This window comes from Acomys minous (genome assembly GCF_964271855.1).
Source record: "Acomys minous genome assembly, chromosome: 3".
Taxonomy (NCBI): Eukaryota; Metazoa; Chordata; class Mammalia; order Rodentia; family Muridae; genus Acomys; species Acomys minous.
Genome location: NC_140485.1, coordinates 74257387 through 74279984, shown reverse-complemented (window position 1 = coordinate 74279984; position 22598 = coordinate 74257387). Strand labels below are relative to the sequence as shown.

Here is a 22598-nt window from a genome sequence, read left to right as displayed (position 1 = left end):
GTAGAATCAAAGAGTTAAAGAGCAGAAATTCTTGGATTATTTCTTTTTCTTTAATTCCATATATTCTACCCATGTGTCTGTGTGAGGGCATGTGCATTTGAATACCACAGATTAGGAGACCTAAAATCCTTCTAGAGCTGGAGTCACGGGCCACTGCTAAGCCATCGCCAGCCCCAGGTTCTTGGGTTCTTATGCGCTTGCTTTTCTTGTGTTACTGTTGTGTGGTCAGTTTCACACCTTGTAAAACTCTTAGCCTTTGTTTGCAGGTCTGTTTTCACTCAGAGTGGTAACAGAAATCTTCTGTTGTTTAATAGTCTTTTTAAAAATATTCATTATTTATTCTTTAAGAATTGTATACGTACATACAATGTACTTGGATAACCCCCAGATTCCCTCCACATACATCTTCCTCTTAACTTCATGTCTTCTCTTTTTAGTAGCCCACTCAGTTGTATTAGTGATGTCCATGCATGCATGAGTGGAGACCATCCACTGGAGCATGGGAAAGCTACCAGGGACCTCACCTCAAAAGAAAACACCACAAATACACACTATCAGCCTCTAAGTGTCAGTAGCTCCTCAGCTAGGAGTCAGGGCTTGTGTATCCTTCTCCCCTTCTTGACTGAATGTTGACTGGCTTGATCCTGTGCATGCAACCACAACTGTGAGAGTTCCTGAGTACAGTGGCCCTGCCATGTCCAAAAGATACTTTAGCCCCTGTGCTCCCTGACCTGTGCCTCTTAGAGTCTTTCCATCACCTTTAACAATGCTTCCTGAATCTTGAGGTCAGAGTGTGTGAGGTAGTGGTTCCATTCATGGCTGAATAGTTCACAGACACTTGTTCTCTGTACTTTGACCAGTTGCAGCCTTTGGTATTAACCACATCCATTGCAAAACTACTGATTAGGAGCAAGAGCTGCTCTAGTCAGTGGGTGTGGAGATAGTACTTAGAAGGCAGCTTGATGCCATGTCCATCTAGCAAAGTCACAGTACTGTTTTTCCCCCCCAGACCTACGAGCTTCGCAGCCACAGTTTCTTGATAAGATGTAAAAAACCAGGCACATGTAATTTCCATAGCATTTCATAGCTTTAGGATCACACCTCAAAATTTGTGCCAAAAGCTCTCTGTTTAAAAGAAGCAGCTTTACTGTGAGTTCGAGGCTAGCCTGGTCTACAAAGTGAGTCCAGGACAGTCCAGGCTACACAGAGAAACCCTGCCTCAAAAATACAAAAATAAAAACAAAGAAGAAGATGACAACGACGATGAAGCTGGGTGGTGGTGGTGATATACACCTTTAATCCTAGCACTTGGGAAGCAGAGGTTGGTGGATCTCTGAATTGAGATCAGCCTATACAGAGAAACTCTGCCTTGAAAAACTGGGGGGTGGGGGGGGTGGAGACAAAGGAAGGGAAGGAAGGAAGGTGTTCCTTGAAACATTTTTTCTCAGTCTAATAAGAGATGGCTTTTAAAATGCTACAGTGAGAAAATAATTATAGCTGTTCCTGGAAGTCATTGTGTTCCTTGGTAATTACATGTTGTAGTCTTGGGTTCTGTTTCTTGGATATGTCAATGAAATAAGGACATACATGGACAAATTCAAGACTCAATGACTGTCTTGAATTTAATGGAATTCAGTGTTAGCAAAAAACTGATACGGGTCTTAGATTCTGCAGTAAGGCTGTGATGCTTGTAAGGGAATGGGGATGCTTATATCCTTATGTTGACAGAAGTCAGTTTTGTGGATGTTTGGTGAGCGTCTCCCAAGAGTGTGTGCATTTTATAGATTGGAAAGCTTTCTTAGCAATTAGATAGGAGTCAGTTGTATGAAAGTAGAACAAAATATATTCTTTTAAAAAAAAAATAATTTATTCACATTACTTCCCGATTGTAATCCCCTCACTCTTATGTTCCTGTTCCCACCCTCCCCAGCATGTATTCTCTTCAGTTCTATTCTTTCAGCCTTGATTAAGCTCTGGTTTCTGTTCTTGGGTACAGAGCTCTGAATATTTAGTGTGTTACTCCACATTTTGTTCTGCAGGGTGAGAAAGACTGGCAGAAGTATGAGACTGCTCGGCGGCTGAAGAAGTGTGTGGACAAGATCCGAAATCAGTATCGGGAAGACTGGAAGTCCAAAGAGATGAAAGTTCGGCAGAGAGCTGTAGCACTGTACTTCATTGATAAGGTGGGAGCAGATTCCTTTATCCGAATTGGACAGTTCTGTTTATAGGTATAGAGTGTCTACTCTGTAAGTACAGGGGATGGGAATGTATATCTGCTGTGTGACTTAAAATCAAATCAAACCCAGTAGGAAAAGAATACAAAGAAAGAGGCATCCATGGTATGTTTGCTGTTGAGTACAGCCTTTATAACAGGAAGATATGCATAAAGTGAACATTTTGGGTTGGATTGGGTTTGGGTTTTTTGTTTTGGTTTGTTTTGGGTTGGGTTTTTTTGTTTGTTTGTTTGTTTGTTTGAACAGGGTTTCTCTGTGTAGCCTTGGCTGTCCTAGAACTCACTCTGTAGACCAGGCTGGCCTCAAATTTACAGAGATCTACCTGCCTCTACCTCCCAAGTGCTAGGATTAAAGGTGTGCACCACCACCCCTGTTTGTTTGTTTTTTAAATAACATGATTTCAAGCATTTTTTTTACTGTAATTCATAATGCATAACTACTTATTTATGTCAAAATCCAACACATATTTTTATTTGTATGCAATTAAATAAAAATACACCACCACCCGCTTAAACTACTAGCGTGAATTGTGGTATTTCTTTTCTATTTCATTCTTTTAGAACCTATAAATTGATTAAAAAGTGTAGTTTAGCCGGGCATGGTGGCGCACGCCTATAATCCCAGCACTCGGGAGGCAGAGGCAGGTGGATCACTGTGAGTTCCAGGCCAACCTGGTCTACAAAGTGGGTCCAGGACAGCCAAGGCTACACAGAGAAACCCTGTCTCGAAAACCAAAAAAAAAAAAAAAAAAAGTGTGGTTTATCGGCTGGAGAGATAGCTAAAAGATTAGGAGCCCTGACTGTTTCTCCAGAGGTCCTGAATTCAATTCCCAGCAACCACACAGTGGCTCATAGCTATCTATAACGTGATCTGATTCTCTCTTCTGGCCTACAATTGTACCTTCAGGCAGAGCCCTGTATACATAATAATAAATAAATCTTTTTTTAAAGTGTCATTTATTGTAATTACAGTTTGAAAGATGATGTTACCAAGTTCAGTTTCTTAGTACTCAGGTTTTTTTTTTTTTCATTTTACAGTGTTTATATTTTAGCTCAAATTCTAAATTCCAACAAAATTGATACAGTTTTTAATCTAACTGTCCAAAGGAAAAATGTTCTCATTTGTGTCTTTGGTGTTTGTTTTGTTTTCCCCTTCTCTTCGCTCTATCTCCATTCCAAGGCCCAGGGATAGAGTAGAGAGGCTTGGGTCCCTGGGTGCCCCTGTGGCTTTCATATGTCATAACATAATGGGATCTGAGTTTGCAGGCTGTGCAGGCTGATGCTTTGTTCATAGAAGAATTGTGGAGCCTTCTGGTTTGGGGTTTCCTAGAGATCATATGCAGTCCCTGTTTCCTCACCGACACTCACCTCTTTCCTAACAACCCTACTCCACTTCTTTTAACAGCTTGCTCTGAGAGCAGGCAATGAGAAAGAAGAAGGAGAGACGGCAGACACCGTGGGTTGCTGTTCACTTAGAGTGGAGCACATCAATCTACACCCAGAATTGGATGGTCAGGAATATGTGGTCGAATTTGACTTTCCCGGGAAGGACTCAATCAGATACTATAACAAAGTCCCAGTTGAGAAACGAGTAAGTTAATGTGGCCTGTGCTCTCTGGCATGCTTTTTTACTTAGTCATTCAGCAAATATTTATTGAGTGCTTTTGTCTGCTCTGTATTTTGCTGGGCTCTAGCAAAAATGATCTCAAAGAAAGAAGAAACTGCTTGTTGTGTTGTGTGCCTCATTTAGCCCTGTCCTGCAAACTCTGACACATTACTGGGAGTGTGTGGCCATCTCTGGAAGCAGTTTGTAACGGAGTCTACAGAGAGTTAGCCCTTACAGCAAATTCAACATAAACTTGAACCCAACCACTTTAGTGATTTAAGCATGGCATCCTCTGGTCATGTTGCATATTGTCCCCATGTGCCTTGTTCAGCCCCAGGCCAATTCCCACCTGATTAAAACGGTAACCTTTCACTTCTCAGGTCTCTGTGCCTATCCCTGTAGACCTTGAAGATAGGCACACGGGCACTCACTACTCTAACCGTCTAGATTACAGTTAAATTGTGCAGCCAGGGCAAGCATAGTTTGACTATAAGGGAGCATTTTTTTATTCTTAGGCAATAGACACCGAGATGTTTGGCTCTAAACAGCTACAATATACACCTCCAAATGGCTCAGAACAGATACTTAGGTATTTATGTAAATTTACACATAAAAGCAAGAATTTGGGTATACTATATATGGGTGGTCTTTGTGCCATTTCTCTTTTTTTTGAAAGTTGTGAGTTTGAAATTATTTCTAAAATGTTTTAAAATAATAATTGGGCTTATTTTTTTTTTTAGGTTTTTAAGAACTTACAACTGTTTATGGAGAACAAGCAGCCTGAGGATGATCTTTTTGATCGACTTAATGTAAGTAGACACAGGACATAGGCTAGAGTCCCAGGAAATCTCAAGCTCCTGAGGATGAAAGTTGCCAAAGGATATTTGGGCTGTCCATTCATTGTAGCTCATCCAGTGATATTCTACATACGCTTCCTTCCTTGGTGCACACAGTGCACCTGTAAGTAGGAGCAGACTCCTTCCTGCTGTAGAGCCTTAAGGCAGAGGGAGTTGAGCCTTACATGTATCTTTTCCTCTTTCTTTCATGAGATTTCCAGCTGTCTGTACTAGAGACCTAAAACTTTTGCCTTATTTTCTTTACTGGGAAAGATCTTTATAAGAAAGAACAGATTTGTTGTTTTAAGCTGCTCAAGAGTTAAGCCATTTGTAGGAAGGTATCTGCAATCCTATATTATAGAATTATTTTCTCTCATTGGCTACCTTCCTCCTCGAAGGACAGGGCAGTAACTGACAGGATGATGATAGCACTGGCACAATGACTCCTAGTGCTTGCTGCAAGGGAAAGGGTGGTTTGACTTTTACCTCAGTTCCAATATCCTCTTTGTTGTCTTCTGTAGACTGGTATTCTAAATAAGCATCTTCAGGATCTCATGGAGGGCTTGACTGCCAAGGTGTTCCGTACTTACAATGCCTCCATCACACTACAGCAGCAGCTTAAAGAGCTCACGGCCCGTAAGTACTCTCTAGGGCTGTCCCTAGAGATGGTGCAGTGTCCTTGAGTTTTACTCTTTCCCTCCAACTGCTAAAAGAGATTTAGCTGTCTAAACAAAACCAGTCAGTGTCTTTTCTTCCCACTCCTACCCCAGATTCTAGATTAATCTCATAGAATACTGAAAAGAGCTTTGCATCTGTTCTAAACATTCTTGTGATTTGTCTGGGTTACTTAAAAGCTCACAGGGTACAGACAGTGTGGTTAAATTGGGGAGGGTAGTTGTCAGGGTTACCAGAAAAATATAATAGAGTAAATCTTTTCCCTAAGGTCTCTGTTATTTTTTTCTCTTCATAGTAATAGGTAATAATTACTCCTGGGACATTAGGACTTTTACTCCCCTCCTGTTAAAACAAGTTCTCACACTGTAGCTGAAGGCTGGCCACAACAACTCATTATGTGGCCCAAGGTAGCCTCAAATAGGGAACCTTTTGCCTCACCCTCCCCAAGGCTGGAACTATAAGCAAGAACCACCGTTCCTGGTTTCTGGGACCTGAGTTTCCACTGTTGTCTGTAAGTGAATCCAATGGTCTTAGAGCCAGAGATGGCATACTGGAGATAAGTATTTAGTTAGGGTGTGGTTTAAGTAAGTGCTACAAAGCCTATCAATGGTGGTAGCAGCAGCACATGACGGCACACTGCCCTTACTTAGTCCCAGCACTTAGAAGACAGAGGCAGGAAGATCTGTGAGTTCGAGGCCAGCTTGGTCTACAGAGTGAGTTCCAGGACAGCCAGGGCTACACAAATAAGCACTGTCTTGGAGGAAAAAAATGCAAGTAAAGTCAGATCCCTAGAACTGGAGTTAAAGACAGATGATTGTGAGCTACCACAAGAATACTAGAAGTAAACCCAGGTCCCCTGCACGAGCAGCAAGTGGGTTTTTAATATGGTTTTAAAATGTATAGCTTAAGATCCCTTCATCTCATCCTCCTACAGTCTTCTCCTAGTACAGCATTTTCTCCAGGCTACATTTGGCTGGTAAGTGGGAGACAACAAATAAGGAAAGCATTATAAGGGTCCATGGCCAGACTCCTGAAGTTAAAAAGCAAACTGTAGATTTCTCTGTAATAGTAGAGACAAGCTGGGTACAGTAATTCTTGCCACTCAGGAAGGAACCCAGTAGTTTCAAGACCACCTGGACTACATAATGAGACCTGGTCACAAAATAAAAAGAGGCTCAGAATTCCTATTGTGACCGAAACTCATTCAGGCTATGTAGATACTTCCTGCCTTTGACTCAAATTTTGACCTTGTGCCTTCAGAGAAACTTGGTTATGATAAGCTGAAGACCAGTACAAACTTTACAGGGATGAAGTCCCTAGAAGACACTTCATGTATACATATTTTGGTATACAAATTGACCCTGTTACTATCTGTTTCTTTACAGCTGATGAGAATGTTCCAGCAAAGATTCTATCTTATAATCGTGCCAATCGAGCTGTTGCAATTCTTTGTAACCACCAGAGGGCACCACCAAAGACCTTTGAGAAGTCAATGATGAATTTGCAGTCTAAGGTATGGTGGGTCCTAAGGTGGGATAGCAAAAAAGATAACATTTGATATCTTCTTCAAACGAGAGGCTTCTGGAATCTGACCTTGTGTGGGCTGGGATAATAGCAGGCTTGTGTGGGGCTGTTCTTAAAGATTTATTCTACAGATAACAGGTGGAGATACTTTGATAGTATCATAGTGTTTGTTTTTTTTCTTAAAGTATTTGACACAAGTTCTGTGTTAATCACTTTCTGTTTTGAAGTGCTAACTTTGATGCACCTCTGAATTGTTAATTGTTATCCCTGTTATACATAAGGAAAATGGAAATAAGAATGAAGCTTTGTGGCAGAATGCTTCCTTGGTGTGCAGCAGGCCCTGGGCTCCATCCCCAGCACCACAAACAAAGTCTCCGTGCTCTGGCTAAGAAACATGACAGGAAGATACCACTCAGTAGACCCTGCCTTTGCTTGTCTACCATACACAAAGCTCTGGGTTTGATTCCCAAGGCAGAAGCAGGACAGGAGAGAGGAAAGTTAACTGTTCTCTGTTAGATTGTTTAAAATTTAAAAGATAGTCAAGCAATGGCATTTAATTCCTCCCAATCCTAGAACAACTGTTTACATCTGTTGCTGTGTGTCAGATTTGCCGGGGTCAGGGTTGTGCCCTGTAGGGAGAGACTGATACGAAAACAAGTTGATGTTGTCCGACTCTCCTTCCTCTCTCTTAGCATTGGCTGCTTAACTATGCATCTGAACTCCCTAATCCATTGTGGCCATTTGCAGATACTTCATGTTAAAATAGATGCACATGATTACAATGGAAATAATTTACATTAAAATACAGTTTGGCATATGAGTAAATACCCTCATTTAAGATCTTGAGGTGGTCCTAATAATTACTATGAAGTTTAAGATAGTAGTAAGTAAAAGTTCTATAATACTGTAATGCATAACAGGAATTTAAGTATTCAACATCTGTTGGTAATAGTAGCAGGACAAGTCACATTTCTTTGAGTTCTTGCTCACAGTCATGATTAAAGAGGCAACAAGAAATGTCATCTAGAGAGTAGCCAGAGTACAGATATATTTTTTTTCCTCCTTTTGAATTTATGGAATTCTATACTTGGACAACTCACTTTTAGAAATGTATTTTCAGGCTCTGAATATTCTCTTATTGAGATTTCTGCAAGATGGGTATCCTGGCATAATGTATGTAAAGCCAGAGCAGAGCTACAACTTAAAGGCTTTGCTACAGCTGGCCTGAAGGGATCTCCTTATCCACAGTGCATGAACACAGATCACAGACCTCTTTAGTCTGTGCCTAGGCCAGCAGACCAAGAACCAAACCCATAGGCTGCCCATCTTTGCCTTTGCTTTGCCCCTGTGTTAAATGGAGATCCTCTGGTATTGCTTACTTTCCTCTTGTGTTGTCATTCCAAGCCCAGAATAAAGTATGAGTACGGGGTTCTGTTTACCCGGTTCAAGAGACCCTTCCTGGAGCATGAAGAGGTCATTTGTTGCTCTTATTCTGGAACTACTGTTTGAGCAGCTCAGGCTGCCAGCCACACAAGCCCTCCAAGTGTAGGAACCTTCTCCTGTGTGCCCACAAAGCAAACACACGCCCGGTTGCCTAGAGAATCAATGGAGTCTTTGATACTTTGAGAGAATTCGACGTAGCTTGCCAGTTTAGCATTCACAGAAATGGTTAAGACTGTAGTTTGCTGTACTTCTGGCCTAAGAAGCATATGGCTAGTGGTGGCTGTGATGCTTTTAAGTGCAGCCAGTTCTAGTAACTTTTTGAGCACCTTAGATATTGGAAGGAAGCCACTAACAGTAAAACATATCTAATGACTCTCACTATGGTGGACTGTTTGGTTGTTGTTGTTGTTAGCATTTTTTTGTTTTTGTTGTTGTTTTTCGAGATAGGGTCTTGGCTGTCCTGGACTTACTTTGTAGAACAGAGCTCTACCTCCCAAGTGCTGGGATTACAGTTTCTAATCGTGGGTTGCATTTTCTGCGTGTGTGTGTGTGTGTGTGTGGGTGTGTGTGTGTGTGTGGTTTTTTTTTGTGTTTTTGCGTAGTGTTTGTCTAACAAATTTTAGGGTCAGTCAACAAAAACCCAATGAGAGTAAATCGACATGTAATTTACTCTGGGATATTCTCTTGACCTCATAGGTCATCAGGGTGGTCCAGTGGTGGGTTTCTTTGAAACCCAGCAAAACTCACCAGCTTTATTTCTAGCATCATAGTATTGCCTACTGCTGTTTCTAAGCAACACTCAAAGAAGACCTTCCCTTTTCAAGGGTTCTAACAGACAAGAAAGGAATCACTAAGATTTCCTTTGTGGAGGAAAATCTTCAATAGATGATTTTCAAATCTTAGTTATTAAATGATGACTACTAATTTTCTTCTCACTTTAGACTTCTACTTTCTAAAACAGAAAATCAAGGCTAGGCAATTCCTAACTGATGTCTACTTGCCACTGTTTAGTTTTCTGGATATCCTATTTAATGTATCCTTTTCCCCCAAAGCCAGCAATTAATGATCTGGGCTTGCTTAGTAGATAGGTCTATCTATGTTTTTATTTAGTTTCTCCTATAGTATTCTCAGAAGGAATGCTAAAGGCCAGGAGTGGTGACCCACACATTTGAGAGGCAGAGGCAGCAGATCTCTGAGTTCAAGGCCATCTTGGTCTATATTGCAAGTTCTAGGGCAACCAAGGCTACATAGTGAGACCCTGTCTCTCTTAAACTAACAAACAACAAAGGAATACCAATGCCTGGCACAGGACTCATTTGATAACACCTGTCATCTGGATACTCCTCTCTGTTCTCTAAAGCCAGAGTGTTTTCCTCAGAGATTAGGACCAGATTTCCAGGTTACTCTTATAGAACCTTACACTGTTTAACATTCACTGAAGAACATAAATAAGCAGCAAATAGCAATTAGATTGTTTCCTGCATTCACTGTCCATAAAACCTTCTTGTACCTAGAAAACACTGACAACTCCCAGTTTTACATTCTAAGATTGGAGCTCTTTTCCCTCTTTGGCTCATTTATTCCTAACTTTACTGCTGTTTTTCTCTGCCTAGATTGATGCCAAGAAAGATCAGCTAGCAGATGCTCGAAGGGACTTGAAAAGTGCTAAGGCTGATGCCAAAGTCATGAAGGATGCAAAGACCAAGAAGTATGTATCTGATACTGCACCGAGGGCTGGATAAGAGCAAATAGTTGGCATCATCACTCAGGGGCATAGGTGTCCCAGCTCCCTGCCCTTGTTATGTGGCCTTGGCTGGCCATCTTTGTTGTTCCCAGGATAAACCACCATGCTCAGTTTTTTTTCAAAGGTTTCTTGGAGAGGTTTTCCACCATTTTTCTCTTCTAAGCAGAATGTGAACTACTTGGCTATTTTTATCCAGAAGTCAGTCTTAATGTATAATGATTATACCATTCTTCTAGGGTAGTAGAGTCAAAAAAGAAGGCTGTACAGAGACTGGAAGAGCAGCTGATGAAGCTGGAAGTTCAAGCCACAGATCGAGAGGAGAATAAACAAATTGCCTTGGGAACCTCTAAACTCAATTATCTGGACCCTAGGATCACAGTGGCTTGGTAAGTATTAGGCCTATGTGGAGCTCCTGTTGTTGTTTAAGGAAGGCAGTGAATCTAAGCGTATTGGCGGCCTCCTCATAGCATGCCTAAGTTCCCATTTCTTCTAGGAGAGCCTACTGTTCTGGTGCTGAGCCCTATCTAGAGGTACAGGACTCTAGATAGTCTCAATGCCATATGTTATGTGCAAGAGCCCATGCCTGCAGAGACCAGAGGAGTACATCTGGTAGCTTCTATCCCTCTGTCTTGATTCTCAAATGAGCCCATGAGATCCATGTGTCTCCACCCTGTAGGGCATGGGTTAGAGTGGCTCAGAGCATACCTACTCCCCCATGGGTACTGGGGAGCCAGCCTTTATGTCCTTCTGCTCTCTCTCACACAAGTGTTCTTGTCTACTGAGCACCTCCTAGTCCTGTTACCCTGAGAAGGTGAGTGTGACAGGAGTGGACTTTCCTAGGCCTTTATGAAGGAAAATAGGAGGGTCCATTCATTTCTATTTTAACAAAGCTTTTCAGTTACAAATAAAACAATCTTTTTTTAGATTAGGTCTTAATAAATATTCCTGGCTGGCCTTGCACTAGCTGTGTAGACCATGCTGGCCTTGAACTCAGGGAACCTCCCATCCCTGCCTTCTGAGTGCTGAGACTAAAAGTGTACATTACCGGGCTGGAGAGATGGCTCAGAGGTTAAGAGCACCGTCTGCTCTTCCAGAGGTCCTGAATTCAATTCCCAGCCACCACATGGTGGCTCACAACCATCTATAAGGTGATCTGATGCCCTCTTCTGGTGTGCAGGTGTACATGCAGGCAGAACATTGTATATGTAATAAATAAGTAAATCTTTTTTTTTTTTTAAAGTGTACATTACCACACCAAACCCACCTCATTTTTGCCTGTTACCTGAGCATGCCAGAAGAACATGGTGGATCACCTGGATCTGGATGGTTTTGGAAGGCTATGACCCACCATTGTGAACCAATTCTGGCCCTCTGTAAGAGTAGCAAGTGTTCTTTAAACATTGAGCTGTCTGTCCAGTTTCCTAGGTGAAATTTTGCACATGAACAAAGAAAGCTGGGCTTAGTTGGTTGTGTATGCCTATACCCCAGCACGTAGGTGGCAAAAGCACCTGGTTTATATAGAAAGACTCTGTCTCAAAAACTAAATAAAAAAAAATTCCAAAAACAAAAAGGGAAGGAAGCCAAGGCAAAGAACTGAGAACATAGATCCGAGAGACCATTCAACAAAGGCACATAGATTCTCTAGTGTGTGTACATAGCCCCTCCCTTCCTTATTCTTTCATATATATTCGTACAGTAGCATCCAAACAAGTGGCTCATTTCTGAAGATGCTTAATTAGCTTGAGTTATTGAGTTCTGGACCAGAGACCCAGCTTTTTGATTGTGTTGCTAGGTTAACTTTATTTTTTCATGTGTGTGTGTGTGTGTGTGTGTGTGTGCACGCGCACGCGCGCACGCTTATTGCTGTCAGGTGACAGTTTAGCAGGAGTCAGGTTCCATCATGTAGCTCCCAAGGATCATACTTTGGTCTTCAGGCTTGGTGGCAAACCCGGCTGTCCTGATTAGGGTTTCTATTGCTGTGATAAAATACCATGAACCCAAAAAGCAGCTTTGAGAGGAAGGTGTTTCTTTCAGCTTAAAGTTCTCATGTCACATTCCATTACTGAGGGAAGCCAGGGAAGGGACTCACAGCACAGGTATATGGAGGCAGGAAATGAGGCTGAGACCACCAGAGGAATATTGCCTACTAGCTTCCCTGGCTTACTCAGCCTGCCTGCTGAGTTGGACCCTCTGAGATCAATTGTTAGTCAAGAATACGCCCTGTAGACTTTCCTAAAAGCTATCCAATGGAGGCATTTTCTCGATTGAGGTTCCCTTTCACTGATAACTCTAGCTGTGTCAAGTTGAACTACAGCAGCAAAACAAGTCAGGACACCCACTGAGCCGTCTCACCATCCCTAGGTTAATTCCTGAGAAGCAGTGTGATCCGTGTTTTGGACCAAACTGCTTAGTGTAAAATTCCACTGGTGGCAGGAGGACGCTGCTGTTTACCATTTCTGCATGGTTGTTGTTTAAAGTCTACCCTTTTTTGTTTGTATATCTTTAGTAACACCTACTTAGATATTCCTGTTGAGATTAAAGTCCTTTGAATCTTTTTGGTGCACCAGAAACCTCTTAGGCTCCTACTGTGAGCTATTATTGAGTATTCTAATCTCCTTTCTTGTCTCCATCTTTATTTCTTATAGGTGCAAGAAATGGGGGGTCCCAATTGAGAAGATTTACAACAAAACCCAGAGGGAGAAGTTTGCTTGGGCCATTGATATGACCGATGAAGACTACGAGTTTTGACCAGTCTCGGCAGGGGTTCTGTGAAAAGGAACAGTGTGGTTTGGGGAAGATGGATAAACTGAGCCTCGCTTGCCCTCACACCCGAGGGAGAGGCCTCAAGTCTTAACAAACCAACATCTTTGCAAAAAGAGATACCTGGAGATATTATAAGGGAGAGCTGAGCCAGTTGTCCTATGGACAACTTATTTAAAAATATTTCAGATATCAAAATTCTAGCTGTATGATTTGTTTTGAACTTTGTTTTTATTTTCAAGAGAGCAAGTGGATGGGAATTTGTCAGCATCCTGCCAGGCAAATTCAGTTTTGCTGCAATGTTTGGATTCTCTCAGCTACTGTATGCGAAGTCTGATTATATTGGTGCGTTTTTACAGTTAGGGTTTTGCAATAACTTCTATATTTTAATAGAAACGAATTCCTTAAACTCCCTCCTCTCCCCCATTTCAGGAACTTAAAATTAAGTAGAACAAAACAAAAACCCAGCGCACCTATTAGAGCTGTCACTCTATCGTCATGGGAATCAGTTTTCATTAAACTTGAAGCAGTTGTGACATCGGCAGTGTTTTGGTTCAGACACCTATTCACAGAAAAGCATGATGGGAAAATATTTCCTGACTTGAGTGTTCCTTTTTAAATGTGAATTTTTATTTCTTTTTAATTATTTTAAAATATTTAAGCCTTCTTCTTGATCTTAAAGATCGTGTAGCTTGGGGTTGGGGAGGGATGAAGGGCAAGTGAGTCTAAAGATAATGAAATAATCAGTGACTGAAACCATTTTCCCATCATCCTTTGTTCTGAGCATTCTATGTACCCTTTAAGAGATCCATCTTTTTCTTTGGAAACCCCAGTCTTTCATTTGAAAGATTTTATTGTATAAAAACTTCCACAGGTCAATAAATTCAGAGGAAAATAAGCATTTGGTCCAAGAAAAAAAACAAAAACAAAACAAAAAGGAAAAATAATCAAGATTTTAGGGCTTTAATTTTTTTCTTTTGTAATTGTGTAAAAAATGGAAAAAAAACCATAAAAAGCAAAAATTTAATGTGAAGACATTTTTTGCTATAATCATTAGTTTTAGAGGCATTGTTAGTTTAGTGTGTGTGCAGAGTCCATTCCCACATCTTTCCTCAAGTATCTTCTATTTTTATCATGAATTCCCTTTTAATCAACTGTAGGTTATTTAAAATAAACTCCTACAACTTAACGGAAAATTAGCGTCTGCCTCTTTGTGAACGAGGCCCCAGGCCAGGGGCTGGGATTTAGTGCAGTACATAGTCTATTCATTCAGGCCAGCAAGGGTAGATTCCTCTCAGGGGAAGATGGCATGGGGCTTGGTCTGCAAGTCCATCTGTCCTGTGTGGAATGAAGAGCATCACAGTCTCCACCCCTAGAGACAGGCCCACAAAGCAAGGAAATATGTACAGTAAGTCTTCAGGAACTGCATACACCCAGGGCAGGCAGTGCTTTTACTACTGCACAAGACAGGGCCAAGTTATTTGGGAAATGGTTGTAGAAAGCTTTCCACATGTACAGGACAGAAACAGAAGATAGCATGAGGTTTGCTTATATGGGGAAGCCTCCAGCCAGTACTGAGTACCAGATCTCAGAAGCTGCATCCCAGGTGGAATGACAACTCTGCGGTGATTGGTTGAAAGCCTGGAGCTCTTGATACCTCATAGTATCCATAATCCCCACAAAAATGTTCCTTCCGGTACCTTAATTCTGAAATTCAGGATGAGAAGCTGAAGTCTTCAGGCCAAAGGGAAGGTCAGCATGGGTCACCAGTTGAAGGGCCTGCATCTGAGCCTGCAGTCTATTCAGAACCACATTCCTTAATGGTCTCAGTTGTCTCTGGTGCTAGGACCACAGCAGAAAATCCTTGGTCCCTTGAAACTTGAGCTTCATGGCCAATGAGAGGCAGCACTAGGGAATAAAAACATAACCATTACTGTTTGGAACCAAGAGCTTATACCCAGGTAATTTTGAATTCTGTAGTGTTGAGTTAGCCAGGTGAAATGCTGAAACAGAAGAGCTTCAGTAACCAACTGATATTCTCTGGCTGCTAGCTGAACCTCATTTTGGGGACCTGATAACTAGGTTGCCAGCACTGGGCAGATACTGAGAAGGCAATAGTGCCTGCTTCTGGCCAGCCCCACCTGCTGCCAGGTCTTCTCTGATTCCCTGAGTACAGCCGGAATGGGAATCGCAGCTGATGCTGACTGGGGCTGAGGAGAGGCGCCAAAGACTGGGGCAGCTGTGGGTGCTGCTGAGCAGGAAGTGTAGAGTGCTGAAAGATGCTTGAGTTTGGGGAGTAAACCCTATGGCCTTGATGAGCCAGCACATCTCAAATTTCAGCCCATATTCAACAACAAAAGCCAAGCCAGATGGGCAGCATCTGAGAAATTTCTTCTGTAGTGCCCAGTTTTGGGCAAAGGGGTGTGGCTTCTATTGGCACCCAAACTATTCATGTCTCCACCTGCCATCTGTGCAGCAGGTCCATTGTCCCCGCCAAAAGCTGTAAGACCTAACAACTGCCATGTTGAAAAATGAAAAGGGCAGGAGAGATGGCTCACAGGTTAAGCACACTGGCTGCTCTTCCAAAGGTCCTGACTGAGTTCAACTCCCATCAACCACATGTTGGCTCACAACCATCTATAATGTGATCTGATGCCCTCTTCTTCTGGTGTACATGCAGGCAGAACACTGTATACACAATAAATATTTTTTTAAAAAATGAAAAGAGAAACTTCATAACCCTGAATCTTTGCCTCCACCACCTCTTCCTCTCATTTCATAAACAAGTACCTGCCACGAGTCACCCACACCACTCTGTCATTCCCCCCCTACTGCCACCAGTGTCTGCCTGCCTCAGTCCCCTCCCTGCACTCTAACCCTAGTCACCAATGACCAAGGGACAAGGGAAAAATGCACCTTTCTTTGAGCATCTTAAGTTCTGTGATGCAACTGGGACTCTTTTAAATAAAGTTATTTTAAATTAATTTATTAATATGTATACGGTGCTCTGCCTGCACATACAACTGCAGGCCACCATGTGGTTGCTGGGAGTTGAACTCAGGGCTTTTGGAAGAGTAGCCAGTGCCCTTAACCTCTGAGCCACCTCTCCAGTTTTGTTTTGTTTGTTTGTTGTTGTTTTTTGTAAAGCACTGCCCTTGAAGTATATTTTACGTGCCATAAATCCAACATTGTAATAAGTGATTTTTTACTAACTACTGGCAGATTCATCCACCATCACAGGTCAGTTTTAGACCATTTCATCCGAGTAACACCCCTTATGCCCAGTGCACGTAATCTCCACTCCCACAAGTCTCCTCCACTGATGATTGTCTCAACATGTCTTCTGGACATTATTTGAAAGGACTCATAGCCATGTGACTGCTCCTCCAAATGCCTCTGTGATTCCTGTATTTCCTGATTTTACCCCTCTTTTTGTTAGGCTGTTTGTTGCTGAGACACCCCTAATGTCAGGTCTGTAGTTTCCATGCTTCTGGTCTTATTTGCCTTAATTCCAATGTACTCCTGAGCTCTGCACACACTGTCAGCCACACTTCTGCACACAGAAACCTTGAGGACTGCACACAGAAACCTTGAGGACAGCTCAGTATTTGTCATTCTATGCCTGTTGGGCCTGGGTTTCCTGTGTGTGTGAAAAGCATCACCACTGAACCGGGTAGCCTCAGCCTTCAGCTCTTCTCCCAGTCTCACATCTGGAAATTTATCAACCTTGAAATTTTTTTCCTAAATACTACTTACACTGCATATAGGCATTTCCCCAAAGGGATTTTTTCTTTTTTAATTTCTAAGAAAGAGCTGGCTTTTATTTCAGCCCTTGCAAATCCCTCCTATAATGAGGCATTCTCAACTTGTTTTGAACAAGAGAGTACTTCTTGGAGAACATATTACCCTGAAATGACCTCAGTCAAGCTAGTTTTGGATGCTTATAAGTAGTCCCCTGACAAATCAGCAAACAGGGAGGAAGAAGAGATTTAATAGACTTACTAATTATTTCCCACAACCCCAAGCAAGCAGCCTTTTAAAAGTTACCAAATAGACTTTTTAGGCTTAATAATTAGGCTGTATATATAGTTTAAAAAATCTTTTTATATGGAAAACAAGTGATTATCAGTTCACAACTGCAGAAGTTGGGGCTGGTAGTGTAGTGTAGCTCAGAGGTAGAGCACTTGGCCCTGGGGACTGCCTCTTAACACCATAAACCCAGTAACAAAAAACCCTCAACATAACTTCCAAAGCTGGGTGGAGGCTCACTGTACCTACTCCCCTGTCTATACTTAACACTTGAGAAGCTTTATACCTTGTTTAAAACAATGCAGTGATCATTATGAAGAGCCTTGACGTATGGAAGAGCCATCATTGTTAAAACATTAAGGCAATGATGTCTAGATTAAATTCCCAGTGGCAGCCTATCTACCCTATAGATTGTCTGGTAGAGGTTATTAGGAGTGTTATTTTTCAAACTCAAACTTCATAGGTAAGATAGATGGGTGCATCTTGGGGCTGCAGAGTTACTCTTGCAGAAGATCTGGATTTGGAACCTAGCAGCTACATGGTGGCTCACAACCATCCATGTAACAACAGTTTGAGGTAATCCTGACCTCTGTGGGCACCAGGCACATAACTGATGTGCAATCTGTGTATTTACACAGGCAAAGCACTCATACAAAAAGTAAAAAAAGGGTGGGTACAACTTACATGTAAGTTATTCTTCAAAAGCCTAGGCTTTCAGAAGCTGTGAGGGCAGTGTGCTTTGATAACACTGGATGATTCTCTATGTGGATTTAATGTTAGGACTGCGAATGTGGGGAATCAATATTCATAAACAATGGTTTTCAGTAATACTAGTCAAAGAATACATGTCACTGAACAAACACCTGGCATTTTAATCACTCATTTCTAAACCTTGGTACTTCTTTGCAGAAATACTCCAGAAATAGCTTGGGGGTGGAAGGACTATTTACCTCATTTGGAGAGGCGGTATTTCATGAATACACAGCACTCTCACTTTGTTCTCTCCCCACAGTCTCTGAAGAACCTAGATAAGGCCCTTCTTGCTTCCTGTGCCCTCCTCAGACTGAGCATTTCTGTAGACACGTCTGAACAGGCTTGGTCTGTTCCTGCCCTGCTGAGATCCTCTAGAAGCTACAGTAGGAGTGTGTGCTGAAAGAAAGGGTGGAAGAGTAAAGAGCAAGTCCACCCTGACCTCAGTTTCTCCCATCTTCAGTGCTACACATGACCTTAGTGAAGCAGCCATTGTACCTGCCATTTCCAGCTAAAGAGGGCCAGTGAGAACCATAGGCCGTGGAAAAGAGGCTCTTGGCAGATGTTGGCACAGGTGTGATTTTGTTGGTTTAAGTTGTTGTTTTTTGTTTGTTTGTTTGTTTTGTTTTTTTGTTTTTCGAGACAGGGTCTCTTTGTATAGCCCTGGCTGTCCTGGACTCACTTTGTAGATCAGGCTGGCCTCGAACTCACAGCAATCCACTTGCCTCTGCCTCCCGAGTGCTGGGATTAAAGGCGTGTGCCACCACACCCAGTGACAGGTGTGATTTTTCACTTGAATAAAAAGCACCTCTGAAGTTCCTTTAAGAGACCGAGAATGCAAACTACTTAAGAAAGGAGTCAGAAGGGGCGCCAGAGAGAATTGGGGATCAGAGGACAAGGGCCTATACTGTGGGTTGGGGTGAAGCTGAGGTGTGTGCTTAGGAAGTACTTGCTGTGTGCACACCTAACACAGTAGAGTAAATAAGAGGGATAAGACAAGGAGCAGAGCTTCATGCATGGATTAACCAGACACTGCAAGTCTGTCTCCCTTTGTGAACAGAACAGCAGTAAACTATGCTTTTAAATCATGACTTCTATAGTTGCTCAAGCTCATTCATTATAAGGAAGTGTTAGCACGTGGTACTAGCCTGCTAAGGACACCCTCTTATTTTAATCAAATACATGTCCATGTGAGAATCTCTTCTTATAATTTAATTCCAGGAAAATTATATCCGCTTTCCAAGGAACCAGTTACCAAACATTGATGAGTTATTGCTTCAGCCCCATTTAATTCTCAGTCAAAACAGCTCTATCACCATATCAACCATATTATGATCCCTTACAACCACATCTCCCACTTCAATAACACAGTATTTTTGTTCTTTTTGTGTTTAAGTACTCTTTTTCTTAAAGATCTTGGTGTGGTGGTGCCTACTGGACATCTCAGTTCCTGGGAGGCTGGGGAGAATTCAGGTTTAAAATCAGCCTGGGTTATACCTTGCCTCAAGTAAAACGCAGTAAACATAGCCGTGTGCCTGCTTCCCATTCAAAGAAAGACTTGTCATTACTTCTGGAAGAAGTATAAACAGAAAACCAGCTGCTAGTCCCTAAGATCACAAAGAGTCGTGACGCCGAGGATAAACTTTTCCCAGAACAATGAACATCCATTCCAGGCTAGTACTGAACAACACAGGTCCCTGGAGGTTGGCAGAGGCTGTACCCACCCCTATTTCCTTCCTGTTTGCTCCACAATGCTGACTTTAGGGCTGTTCCCTAATAAGCATTCTACCCTTTAACTATCAGAGTCAGCATCCTAAAAAAAAAAAAAAAAATCCTAGCTTTGCCAAGAGGCATAGTAACCCCTCCTTGTAATCCCAGCAAGCCTGAGAGGCTAAGGCTGAGCCAGAATTGCTAAATTCAAGTCTAACCTGGCCTACAGAGACTTTGTCTCAGACAAAACAAAACCCATCTTTGACACATGCATAAAATAACTAAAAACAGAAAACAGATATAGTAAGGGTTCAGTGGGTAAAGGTGCTTGCTAAACTTGATGACCTGATTTCAATTCCCAGGACCCACATGGTAGAAGGAAAGAACCAACTTCCAGAAATTGTCCTCTGACCTCTCTACATGTGTGTCATGGTGTTATAAACACAAATGCACACACACCCATGAAATGTAAAAGGAAGAAAGAGACGACACATCTGGTGTTCAGAAAGACGTGAAAATACAGGGGGAAACGTTTGTAGGCAGAATAGCACTGACAGAAACCCCCTCCACACCTGGGTTGGTGTTTCTCTGGACCTGCTGGCTGTGCGACCCTAGGAAGGTGCCAGCCTAACTTACTGACCTCTCACTTGAGATCCTCTGGCATCAGGCTCCAACGTTGTAGGACTTGGAAGTGTGCCACTGCCAAGAAAGGCCTCAGTTCCTTTTGTTAAGTGGGATTAATAGAGAATCTTAGAGCTGTAATGAGGCAGTGTAAATAATAGCAGCTAGATCATATTCATAAAATGCTTACCACTGCTTTAAGGAGTTACTAAATACAGTGTCTCTGAGATCAAGTCCACAGGCCAGAGGGGGCAGTTGGGAAGTCTCTCCCTGACCCTAGGCACAGGCTTGGTATAAGCTAAGGCATGTTGAAGCATGTTTCCAGAAATAAACCCCCAAGTGGGGCTAGTCTGGGTGATGTCAACGGTGAGTGCCTTGTGCGGCTGAGAGGGCTGCTCCTCCCAGTCACCGCAAATGTATATACATTACCAGTGACACCTACGCATCCTCATATATGCTGAGCTGGGGGAAAGCCCAGACCGGCTACACCCTGTGTGTGCCCTACTTTTCTCACACTTCCTATGGTGGGAGGAGACGCCTAAGGCCTGGGAAGCTATTGAGTCCTAAGAGGAAATAGGGCCCTGCTCCCCGATTATGGGCTTGGCAAACAAACTGCTGTTGGAAAGGATTCACGGAGCCTCTGGGGGTCTGGTTACAGATAAAAGAACAAAGGGGTTGGGCTGGACACTGGGACGCTCCCAGAAAAGATTTTAAAAGTGCATTTCAGCTTATAGGCTGCTAGAGTTGGCATAGAAAGCTCAACAATGATTTAATTGTAAATGTTGTAATCTCCCAGGTGCCTCTTGGGAGAACCAACAAGACCAGGCAAGCAGGGAAGGCCCTGCTCAGCCCCATTTACCCTCTCAGTCTGATCATCCCTTCCACTTAGTAAACCCTAGGGTCCTTTTTAGCCTCAGGGCCTTTGTATATGCTGTTACCTTTTTTTGTCATTTTTTTTGTTTTGTTTTGTTTTTGTTTTGAGACAGGGTTTCTCTGTGTTAGCCTTGGCTGTTCTGGACTCGCTTTGTAGACCAGGCTAGCCTCAAACTCACATTGATCCGCCTACCTCTACCTCCCAGGATTGAAGGCGTATGCCACTATGGCCGGCTTGCCTGGAGAGTATTTTCCTTTAGCCCACCCTCCAAAAAAAAAAAAAAGAAAGAAAGAAAGAAAGAAAGAAAGAAAGGAAGCATTTATCCATCTTCTTCCATCCTTAGACATCTCTTAAAGTCCTACAGACACGAACATGCCTCCTCTTACCTACACTGATTGGCCAGCTACTGGATGACCATGAGGATTTACCTCAGCCAGTGGCTCTCTTATGGAACAGAAGACACAGGTTCCCACTTGTTTATGTGGCCTCCCTGAAAGTCGTGGTGCTCTGAAACTTTGATCAGAGGATAATTATGAGCATAAGTTGTGCAAGTCCAGGGTCAAGCAACTGGGTCAATTCCAGTTCCCTCCCTCCTATATTAAAGGTCCGTCACTAGGTGGCAGTCAGTCCATCTCAACTGCTCAATCCCTTAGGACAAAGGTCCTGGATATTATATTGGATTCTGACCTTCTTGAGGACCACAGTTAAGGGAGACAGCACACTTGTCACCACTCCAGCTGGGTAAATTGTCTGAACTCATACATTCACAAATTCTAGTCTCACGAATCCCAAGGAAACTTTTCTGCACGGTGGATGCTCTGAGGGACTTCTCACCTCTGCCCAGAGTTGCATGGTAGCTGCCCAAGTGTCTGCTTGACACTTTATCAAGCGATGCCCTCGGGTTTATAGATGCTGTTGGGAGGACTGCTTTAAGAAGTCTAGTTTTAAGTTACTCAACAGTCACGGACAGGTGTCATGTCTGGAGACAAGAGTGAAGGTCAGTGGTGAGTGATGAAGCAGGAGGTAGGCAGGGAAAGGCAAGACAGGGCTGCTGGGGCACGAAGGGGTGCTGATTTGAATCGCAGTGGAATTCCCGTGCGTAGTTAGAAGAATCACGATTAATTCCATTTTAGTGGTAAATCATGAAACACAAATGCAGGCAAGACCCCAAAGGATAAATAGTGTACACAGAGACAGGATGGGGCCTCGGGGATTGTGGGCTAGAGTGAAGTGAGCCCCGAAGGTAGAAGGGAAGAGACCCAGTGGATTACCTCGGGGGAAGACAGAGAGGAAAAGAGGTCCCCTGGAGAGGTGTGGGACCTTCCCAACTCTACTGCCAAGCAGAGAAGGTGAAGCCGGCGAAAACAGCCATGTGATGAGGATGGCAAGGCTGTGGCGCAGCTAAAGGCGAGTCAGGGTCCTGAGGTCAGGGGGGAGGATCCGGGATTGGCGTCACCTGTGTCTGCGCAGTAGCTCTACCTAGCAACGAGCCCAGCACTGAGTCCGGAGGAAAGCAGGTTTCTGGGACCAGGAGGGTTCGGCCCCGGGGGAGGGGGGCGGCACAAAGCTGAGGAAAAACCAGAGCGTCGCAGAGTATCTGCAGGTAGGGTGCGGGCGGAGTGTGCAGCGCGCAGCGGCCCACGCCAGAGGCGTCGAAGGCCACGGGGCCCGCGTCCGAGGGTCTGAGGGCCCTGCCCACGCTCGCTGGGCCTCTTAATGCGAGGACACCCTCGAAGGCCACCCCAGGACCGGTTTGCTCAACCCTCGCTAGACACGCCTGTGGCGAGGAGGCG

At 43.1% G+C, this 22598-nt stretch overlaps 1 protein-coding gene and 1 long non-coding RNA gene across 3 annotated transcripts in view; one reads left to right on the top strand and one right to left on the bottom strand.

The window, feature by feature from the left end:
* TOP1 (DNA topoisomerase I) overlaps positions 1-14017 on the top strand; it is an 89580-nt gene extending 75563 nt beyond the window's left edge. Inside the window, exons 14-21 of the mRNA XM_084776241.1 lie at positions 2040-2183; positions 3639-3824; positions 4580-4648; positions 5197-5311; positions 6736-6863; positions 9931-10025; positions 10298-10447; positions 12707-14017. Of these exons, the coding sequence (XP_084632367.1) occupies positions 2040-2183; positions 3639-3824; positions 4580-4648; positions 5197-5311; positions 6736-6863; positions 9931-10025; positions 10298-10447; positions 12707-12809 (990 nt within the window). The 3' untranslated portion in view covers positions 12810-14017. The remainder of the gene's footprint in view (positions 1-2039; positions 2184-3638; positions 3825-4579; positions 4649-5196; positions 5312-6735; positions 6864-9930; positions 10026-10297; positions 10448-12706) is intronic.
* A 141-nt stretch (positions 14018-14158) lies between these two features.
* On the bottom strand, positions 14159-22543 carry LOC311594492. Of its 2 annotated transcripts, none has more exons than XR_014778105.1 (3): positions 22077-22543; positions 21640-21784; positions 14159-14729 (listed from the first exon to the last, which is right to left on the bottom strand). It is a non-coding gene; the product is annotated as an uncharacterized lncRNA (long non-coding RNA). The 2 variants fall into 2 exon arrangements; XR_014778106.1 differs by having other exon boundaries at positions 22262-22543.
* Between the last annotated feature and the right edge of the window lie 55 nt (positions 22544-22598).